General features: G+C 46.8%; 1 protein-coding gene across 1 annotated transcript; it reads right to left on the reverse strand.

The window, feature by feature from the left end:
* Nucleotides 1–282: 282 nt before the first annotated feature.
* LOC105558198 lies at nucleotides 283–1206 on the reverse strand. The gene has a single exon (XM_012005762.1). The coding sequence runs from the start codon at nucleotides 1204–1206 to the stop codon at nucleotides 283–285; it is 924 nt and encodes a 307-aa protein (XP_011861152.1).
* Nucleotides 1207–10061: the final 8855 nt, after the last annotated feature.

Below are 10061 nucleotides of genomic sequence, written 5' to 3' on the forward strand. Positions count from 1 at the left end.
CAATGAGAGGATCCCGTCGCCCTCGCCACATCCGCGCGCGCGCACCCCATTCACCACCTTATCTCCCCATTTCCGCGCGCGCAGCTCTCTCATATTCCGTCCGTCCCCCCTCGCGGCCGGAACCAGGTGAGATGGGCCCCCCCCCCCGGGGCCTCCACACAGGGGAGACTCGGGGGAGGGGGGCCCACCCCCTGCAGCAGGAACGGGGCCGTCCGAGGCCCCCCCCAGAAGAGGGGGGGTCCCGAAGGCCCCCGTCCCCGCCGCCCTCTTCATACCTGTCATTCAAGGGGCTTCAATCCTCTGAGCGGTCCAGGTGGTCGTCCGAGTCCACTCCTCTGATCCCCGTGCTCCTCCAGCGCCACGGCCATCTAGCACCCTTCCCCCCGCGGCCATTTGGGCTTCCCGCTCCTGTTCTTGGCGTCTCCGTTCAGCCTCCTCCTTGCTCCTCATTACCCTCTCGACGAAGAGAGAGAAAGCGGCCCACTTCTCCCTCGTCTCGACCATCTGTTGCACCACTCCTCTCAGAGACAGGTCTTCTCCAATCACCGTGGTTAGCTCCGCGCGTTCCGCACTCCAGGTTCTGCAGTCCGCAATCGTGTGCTCTGCTGAGTCGATTTCCCCTTCCCCTCCTTCTTCCCAGCAGTACGGGCACACCGCCTTACCTATCCGTCTGAGGTAGGTCCCAAAGCACCCGTGACCCGTCAGCAGCTGGGTTATCCTAAAGGTAACTTTTCCGTAACCCCGGTTCATCCATTCCTCAAACACTGGTAGTATAGCCTCTCTTGTCCTAGCACCCGCGACATTTAGCTTTCCCAGGTGCTCTCTCCACTCCGCTCTAGTCTGTTCTGAGATTTCCGCCCTTGCCTCCTCAGCCGCCTCCCTGGTCCACGCTCCGGCCGCCCGGGCAGCGCTGCCCTTCTCGTACAGTCTCTCCCTCGCCGTCAGCAGAAACTCCACGGGCGGCACCCTGACCAGAAGCGTTGCCGCGTCCAGCGAGGTCGTCCTGTATGCCGCCGCCATCCGCAGTGCTATCGTTCTTTGAACGCCTCTTAGTATAGGGTGCAATCTCCTGTTTCTGCTATATGTCGGACTCCACACCGGCGACGCGTATATCACAACCGACAAGACCACAGTGTAAAATAGTCTTCTTTTATGCTCGCTTGGTCCTCTTAAGTTCGGCATCAATCTGCTCAGGGCCCCGCTCATATTGAGTGCCTTAGCCGCCACTGCCTCCAGGTGTGGTCTGAAATACCACGCGGAGTCGATCGTCACCCCCAAGTATTTAAGCTCCCTCCCTATCTTATGTTAAGATTGTTAAGATTGGCAAAACTGCTTCTCTCATAGAGACAGTATAGAGTAAAGATTGGTGCGCCTGTTTCTAGATTTATGTTGGCACCTTTGCGCGTGCGCAGAATAGTTTTTTTTCTTTTTTAAGCTCTCCACGGATCTCGGCAGATACTTTGGGTGTCGTATATTTTTGTCCGTTGCTGTATCCAGAATAAACGCATACGTTATTGTAAATCTACCTACGGAAGAACTTATTTTCCCAAGGATTCACACACACATTGGCATACACATAAAACTTCAGGTTATGGGCCCAGTGTGCCCAGTGTGCCTAGGTGTATAAAAGTTTTATCGGTGCTTGATCCTTGTGGCGAGAACGTGGTCAGAAGCAATGGCGGATGTGGAGAAGTATAAGATTCCTTTATTCGACGGTACGAATTTTGGGAATTGGAAATTTAGGATGGAGACGCTTCTAAATGAACTGGAACTGCTGGAATTTGTGAAGGAACCATATAATACAATGGTTGCTTTTCTGGATAGGGACACGGCAGAAGAAAAAGTTAGGAAAGAAACAGAGCTTAAGAATCTGGAAAAACGTGACCGGAAATGTCGCTCGCAGATTATCCAACGTGTAGCAGATAGTCATCTAGAATATGTGAAGGATTGCGACAGTGCGCATGGTATTTGGATGCTGTTAACGGAAACATTTGAACGGAAGAGCATTGCGAGCCAGCTATTATTGCGGAAGAAACTCCTGTCAATGAAATTCAATCCGATTCGAGAAACATTGGCGGATCATTTTCTAGCCTTTGATAGAGTGATTAGAGAGTTACGGTCAACGGGCGCCACGCTGGAAGAGACAGACATGGTCTGCCATCTATTGCTGACAATGCCAGTGAAATTCAACCATGTTGTTACGGCAATCGAGACGCTCACGGCGGACAAACTGACAATTGCGTTCGTGAAGAACAGGTTAATGGACGAGGAAGCGAAACGTGCTGACTTCAGTAAGAAAAAGCAGACTCAAGCAGAATCGTCGGCGGCTTTCTCAGCTCATCAAAACAAGACGAATTCTTCGGGAAAATCGAGGACAGGCGGAGGAAATCGATTTAAAATTCGCTGTCATAATTGTGGTGGACTCGGACATAAACGTGTAGAGTGTAAGAAGAATCAATCAGACAAGCAGGAGAAATCGGCGAATACAGCAGTAAGTTCTGATACTGTGAAACCGAAAGACGAGTCACAAGCGTATAGTTTCGTGTCATACACGGAGAGGAATGAAATGCCGGACATTGCATTAGACTCAGGTGCTACGGAGCACTTAGCGAATGAGAGGTTAGTATTAAACAAAGTGAAAACTCTCGAGCATCCTGTAAGAGTTAAGGTAGCTAAATCCGGGGTCGTACTTCACGCACATAAAGTAGGTGAATTGGAAGTGAATAGTTTTGTGAACGGAAAGACAATACAAATTACGATTAAAGACATGTTAATTGTTCCGAACTTAGATCATAACCTTCTCTCAGTACGAAAACTTGAGAGAAGCGGTTATCGCGTCGTGTTCGAAAACGGAATGGGGGTTATCGAGAAGAGTGGATGCGTCGTGGCGGTCACGGAGAAAAATAAAAAAGGATTGTACGTGTTAAATTTACACGCCCGCGAAGAAACAGCTCTAATGTCGGAAAGTGTTGAGGTTTGGCATAAAAGACTAGGACATTTAAATTTTGATTCACTTAAAGGTTTGCCGTCTCAGGTGGAAGGAATGAATATTAAGAAAGGGGCTGAGCCAGTCGGTGTGTGTGGAGTTTGTGTTGGAGGGAAGCAGACGAAACTTCCACACAATCAAAAGCGTGTTCGGGCAACCAGACCGTTACAACTCATACATAGCGACGTTTTTGGTCCAATTACTCCAATGTCATATGATGGATGTAAATACATTGTTACATTCACAGATGACTACACTCATTTCACAGTCGTATATGGAATGAGGTCCAAGGCGGAGGTATTCCACTACTACAAGGTATATGAGGCGATGGCTACAGCTCATTTTAACTGCAGGTTGAGCAGATTCAGGTGCGATAATGGAGGAGAATATCTGTCAAAAGAAATGAAGGAGCATTTTGAGGCTAAAGGGATCATATTTGAATTCACCATGCGATACACACCAGAACAGAATGGCGTCGCGGAGCGGCTGAATAGAACCATCTGTGATAAGGCTCGCTGTTTACTGCTAAACTCGAAGATGGGAAAACAGTTCTGGATGGATGCTGTAAGAACATCGGTGTATTTGAGCAACCGAAGTCCAACAAGCGCGCTTGAGAGGAAGGTACCAGCAGAGTTATGGTACGGAACGAAACCTAATCTTGGAAAACTGAAGATTTTTGGTTGTCTTGCATATCTTCGGCAGCCTAAACAATTAATAGGAGATAAATTTGCATCGAGGACCCTGCAATGTCAAATGATTGGATATTGCATCAATGGATATAAACTCTGGAGTCCAGAGGAAGGTAGAATATACTATGGAAGAGATGTGAAGTTTGATGAGACAAGATTTGAGATAACTTCCCTAGATAGTGATTCCTGGCTTCATGAGGCTGCAGAACGAGAAGAAAAAGCGAGTGATACTGAAGATCAAGAATCAGTGGGCTCCGTTGATGTGGCTGTTGAGGAACTCGAGAAGAATGAGGATGTTGGTCAACCAGTACTCGAGAAGAATGAGTGTGCAACGGAATCTATGAGGCGTTCAAGTACTCGAACCAAAACCAAGCCTAGATGGATGGAGGACTTTGCGGTATTGGCATACAATGCAGAAGTTTTTCTGGAAGATATACCGGGAAGATACGAGGATATCCATGGCAGAGAGGACGAGGAAGATTGGATGAATGCGGTGAAAGAGGAAGTTGACGCATTAGAACGGAGTCATACATGGACGTTGTGCGATTTACCTCAAGGAAAGAAGGTGATAGACAGTCGATGGGTTTTTAGTATAAAATGCGACAGTCAAGGTAATATCAATCGACATAAAGCAAGGTTAGTAATTAAGGGCTGTTCACAACATTATGGCTTTGATTACACAGAAACATATGCTCCTGTTGCGCGCTTGACAACGTTGAGAGTTCTTTTAGTAGTTATTAATGAAAGAAATTTAATAGTATATCAGTTGGATGTTAAGAATGCATTCTTGCATAGTGTGTTGAAGGAGGAGGTATATATGAAGGTACCAAAGGGAGTTCTAGCAAGTAGTAACAAAGTATGTAGGCTAAATAAAGCACTTTACGGTCTTAAACAGGCTCCTCGTGAGTGGAATCATACCTTTGATAGCTTCATGAAAGACTTGGGAATGTCACACTCTAGTGCAGATCGCTGCTTATATATAGGAAAGTTTCCGGATGCGATAATCTATTTATTACTATATGTCGACGATATAATTATTGCAGGAAATAGTGAGAATAAGCTTGCTGTAATAAAATCAGCTTTAATGAGTAGATTTTCAATGAAAGATATGGGAAGGCTGAACACCTTTTTAGGAATTACGGTAACAAAGACCAAAGAAGGAATGTTTCTAAGTCAACAAGCATATTATAAGAAACTACTGTATAGATTTAATATGGGTGAGTGCAAATCAAGCGAAACTCCAATGGAAACGGGTTTTGTAGTTCAAGATGGTGCTAGTATAGGTCCTGATAAGCCATATCGTGAGTTAGTCGGGTGTTTAATGTACTTAACGCAAACAACGAGACCTGATCTGAGCTTCTCTGTTAACTATCTGAGTAGATATCAAAATGACCCTAAGGAAAGTCACTGGAAAGGGTTAAAGAGAGTTTTGAGATACATTCAAGGTACCCAAGACTATGGACTCATGTTTAAAAGACAAAGTGATGCTAACAGAGAACCTCTGATTGCATTTGCTGATGCTGACTGGGGGAATGGTGAAGACCGGAAGTCGACTACAGGTTATCTTTATAAACTTTATGGTAATACAATTTGTTGGGGAACAAAAAAACAAAGTACTGTAGCACAATCTTCAACAGAAGCAGAGTTTGTTGCATTGGCTATGTGTGTAAATGAATATTTGTGGCTTAAGAATTTGCTGTTTGAGCTGGATGCAATAAGAATAGATTCACTGTTAGTGTATGAGGATAATCAATCATGCATCCATGCATTGAGAAAGTGGGAACACAAACGTCTTAAGCATATCGACATAAAATACAATTTTGTGCGGGATTTAGTTGATAATAAGAAACTTTTTGTCAATTATATCCGATCAGAAGACCAAGTTGCTGACATATTTACAAAGGCGTTGACAAAAGAAAAATTCAAAGGATTATGTAAAAGACTTGGACTTCGAACTTATGTTAATTAAAGACTCTATGTGATACAGCAGATTTGAGGCGGAGTGTTAAGATTGTTAAGATTGGCAAAACTGCTTCTCTCATAGAGACAGTATAGAGTAAAGATTGGTGCGCCTGTTTCTAGATTTATGTTGGCACCTTTGCGCGTGCGCAGAATAGTTTTTTTTCTTTTTTAAGCTCTCCACGGATCTCGGCAGATACTTTGGGTGTCGTATATTTTTGTCCGTTGCTGTATCCAGAATAAACGCATACGTTATTGTAAATCTACCTACGGAAGAACTTATTTTCCCCAAGGATTCACACACACATTGGCATACACATAAAACTTCATCTTAACCATAGCCCCCCCAATCACAATCTCCCTAATCCTACGCATCCTCGGAAATGCTACTATTTCCGTCTTTTCCTCGGCCAAGGTCAGCCCCATTTCGTCTAATCTCCTCCTAACCAAGCGGACCGCGTCCTCCGCCAGATAACATACCCCCTGATCATCGTCCCCGGTCACCACGATCATTGTATCGTCCGCGGACCCAAACGTCTGATACTCAGGCGGCATTCTTTGCCTAAGCACGAGGTCGTATGACAGGTTCCACAGGAGGGGCCCCAATATGGAGCCCTGTGGTACCGCCTCCACCGATCTTTCCACCCTTCGGCCAAAGATATCCCTGTACATCACGGCCCTGTCCGACAGGTACGCATGCACGAACCTACGGATATATTTAGGTATCCTCTTCCTTTCGAGCGCGTCCTTAATAGTCCTTCACGGAAGCGAGTTAAATGCATTTTTGATATCTAATGCAACCGCGATGACCACCTTGCCCTGGTTTGTGGCCTCTTGTATTGTCTTTTGTACCGCCTTTATCGCGTCCGTGGTGGATCTCGCCTTACGGAAGCCGTATTGGTTTTCAGAAAAGTTTGCATACCCCTTGTCCTTGATGTAGTCCATAATCCTGTCCGCCATTACCTTCTCCAATATCTTGGAGATGTCGTCAAGGAGGCAGATAGGTCTTGCCTTTACTTTTCCTCCCTCCATGATCTTGCCTTTAGGGAGCAAGACCAAGCTCGCCCTTTTCCATGGCCTTGGGAAAGTGCCGTTTTTCAGGCATGCCGTGAAGCAGTCTGCTATTTTCCTAATTAAGCAAATCGGGGCTTTCTTCCAGAAGCGAATTGATATTCCATCCGGGCCCGGTGCTGTGTTCATCTTTTTCCTGCTTTTGATAGCCCCCATTACTTCTGTTGGCGTTATCTGCATTGCGTCTTCCCACCTGTATCCCAGAGCATGCCAATCCAGTGTCCGTGGCGGCCTACCCCTCGGGAACAGTGAGTCAAGTAGCGAGTCCATTTCCTCGCGATCTAGTGTGTTCGTCAAACTTGCGTCGGCCTTCCTTATCTTTTTCATTACTACTTTATAGGGCAGGCCCCATGGGTCCCTGTCTATTTCCTCAATCAGAGCTGACCAAGCTAGGCTCTTTGCTTTACCGATCTCCCTACGCAAGCATTCCCTCGCCGCCCGGTACGCGTTAGCCAGTTCCGGTTCCCTAGGGTCTTCCCTCCTTCGTCTGGCTCTTGACCACAGTCTGCGGGCCCTAATGCAATCTCTCCTCAGAGTACCCAGCTCCTCGTTCCACCAATACGCCTGTTGTTTCCGTGGTTTCCTGGCGACTCTGGGTGCCGCCGCGTCACAAGCCTCAGACATCACCCGCCTCAACCACCAGGCCGGACCATCCGCCGTCTCCAAATCCCCTGCTGTTGGTCCCACTGCGCAGCTCCATTCCAGAGCCTCCTCAAAGAACTCTCGGTCTAGTTTTTTAAAATTCCACCTAACTCTAGGGGCTATTCTGCAATATGAATTGGCATTATGTAGCGCCATTTCAAACCTTATGTATAAGTGGTCTGAGAGTGTCTCCGTATCCCCGCATACTCTCCATTCACTTATTCTATTCATCAAGTTAGCCGTCGCCCAAGTTAAGTCTACTATTGACGTGCCCGTATGTCTAACGCATGTAGGGTTCGTTCCTATATTGGCCAAACAGAGACCCAGCTCTGCGGCCCAATTCGCTAGCACATTCCCTCTCCTGTTCGTTCGTCTAGATCCCCACATTGCAGAGTGCGCATTGAAGTCACCCCCCACAATATATGGGAGCTGTAGACCCCTAATGGTATCCTTTAGTATATACAAACTATTGCTAAAACTATTCAAACCAATGCTCGGGGATAGGTATACCGCCACTATATACAATTTCCCTATCTTTGCAATCACAAAGTTGTCATTCCTCGCGATTGGTTTGAATTCTGCTAGTCTATGACGCATTATGGCTACGTTACCATTTCTGCTAGTCACGTAATCATCTTTACTTTCCGTTGGCGGTGGTTCCGAGATAATTGAGAAGTCTATGTTTTCCTCTGTGGAATAGTGCTTCATCATATCAAAAGCATTCCAGCAATGGTTCAAATTACACTGCAAAATCCGTAGTTTACCCGCCATTTCGTTCGTTACCCCCGTTTCCTCCACCTAGAGGGACTCTATACCTACATGTTTGGGATGCGAACCTATGGTCATGCGCCAGACCCTCGTCCCTGCAGACCGGGCAGCTAGCCTCGTTCGCGCAATGGTTAGCAACATGCCCTGTCTGACCGCATCTGAAGCACGAGCCCGTCCTATCCTTCCTTTCCGTGCAGTTTCTGCTTATATGCCCGAAATGCCAGCACTTGAAGCATTGTATAGGTCTTCTTTCCAGCATAACAACTCTTGCCGATGACCACCCAATTTTTACCCTTCCTTTTGCCTCCAGTGCCAGCGCTGCCGGCAGTGGGCACTGTGCTCATATCGTGCCCATCCCATTTTTCATAGGCCTAATCGCTCCAACCTTGATCTCTTCTACTCGGCATGTTCCTATTTCCGCAATGATATCCGCCATCTCTGCTGTTGTTACCGAGTCATCTAGGCCTAACAATCTAATCTCTCCTCTAATCGTGGGCCTGCCAATAGTCGCGTTATTTAACACCTCTCTTAATTTCTCCGCTAGGATCCGCTTTAGACGCCCCTTCTGGGCCCGGTATTTCTATTAATATTCCGCCGTTTGCCGCTTTCCTAATACGGGAGCGTTCTATTCCTAAAGTCGTCAAGGCGATATCGCTCCTCGCCTTTTTTAGCGCGTCAGCGTAGCAAAAGCCTTCCTCTTTCCCCGTTATCGTAACCGCCGCCGTTCGCGGAGGTCTCCTCCTTTTTCCGCCCGCCGCCCGTCCATCTTGCCTTTGTCTAGAGGGTGTAGCCACCTCTATCACCCCATTGTACTCATTCCTCCTCCGTTCCTCTTCTCTCATCCGATCTCTCTCTTCTCTTGGGGGCGCCAGCTGTACGTTTGATACTATAACCGGCCCTCTCCCTTTCAACCTCTTGTCTCTAGGCGTCTCCTTCCTTTTATCGCTTGTTCTACTCGTTCCACCTACGATCTTCTTGTACTCATTTCGGAAGCCGATTAACTCATCAATCTTTCGGTTTAATGCGTACAGCCGGTCACCCCTGTCTTCTGTGATCTCCCGGTCCGTTTCCGTCTTTTCATTCTGCGCTCCCTCTCGCCTCTCGTGCGTCTCGCTATCCGTTCCCGTACGTCCACTTCCTATCGACAGCATTTTAGCCCTCCGCTTTATTGGCTTTTCCAGCAGCTGTTGTGGAGTTTTTTCCGGCCCTGCCGCAGCTCGTGTCTCAATTTCGCTTCTAATATTTTTGAGTTCCCATTTTAGCTCTTGTACTTCCTTTTCTAACGTAAGAACTTCCCTCTTTCTAATTTCTTCGTTCCTCTTAAGATTCGCCACCTGTGCTGCCAGCTCTGCATTCTTAATTTCCAGGTATTTTATGTCCCCCTGTGCTTCCAATCTTCTTGCCAGTGTCCCGAACACCTCACCCACTTTCTCAATCGATTTCTTCATTTGTCCTGATACTTGCCCGTTCATGTTCTTGGACTTACCTCTCAGTCTCTCTACTCTATCTAGGTTTTCTAGCGCGACATCATTAAGCATCTTAATGTCCATGTCATCCAGGGGAGTTTCCACAACAACCATTGCGGCATCCTCCTGTTTTCTAACCCTTTTGCTCTTTATGGTGTTGTCCCTCCTAGGGTTGCCAGATGGCCGGGATTTCCGGGAAAGTCCCGGAATTCTTAAGCTTGTCCCGTGTCCAGTAATTGATGTCTTCTGTTCCGGAAAATCAGAATTTCAACAAAATCATAACATTCATGTCTCTAACTGATACTTAATTAATGTATTCGGCCATTGCCAGTGCACAGCGGTACCCTCTCCACCTCTTAGCCGTCCGCCCGATACTACTCTGTAGCAATAAATATTATATTTTTTCACAAAAACTTGTTTTATTTTATCCCTAAATGTGTAAGGTTCTAGGTATATGTATATATACACATATATACAGGG

This window comes from Vollenhovia emeryi, unplaced genomic scaffold (genome assembly GCF_000949405.1).
Source record: "Vollenhovia emeryi isolate VEMERY1.0 unplaced genomic scaffold, V.emery_V1.0 DF939367.1, whole genome shotgun sequence".
NCBI lineage: Eukaryota > Metazoa > Arthropoda > Insecta > Hymenoptera > Formicidae > Vollenhovia > Vollenhovia emeryi.

Coding starts and splice junctions, on each gene's coding strand:
- LOC105558198 (XM_012005762.1), bottom strand. CDS start 1,206: ATGAGCGGGGCCCTGAGCAGATTGATGCCGAACTTAAGAGGACCAAGC.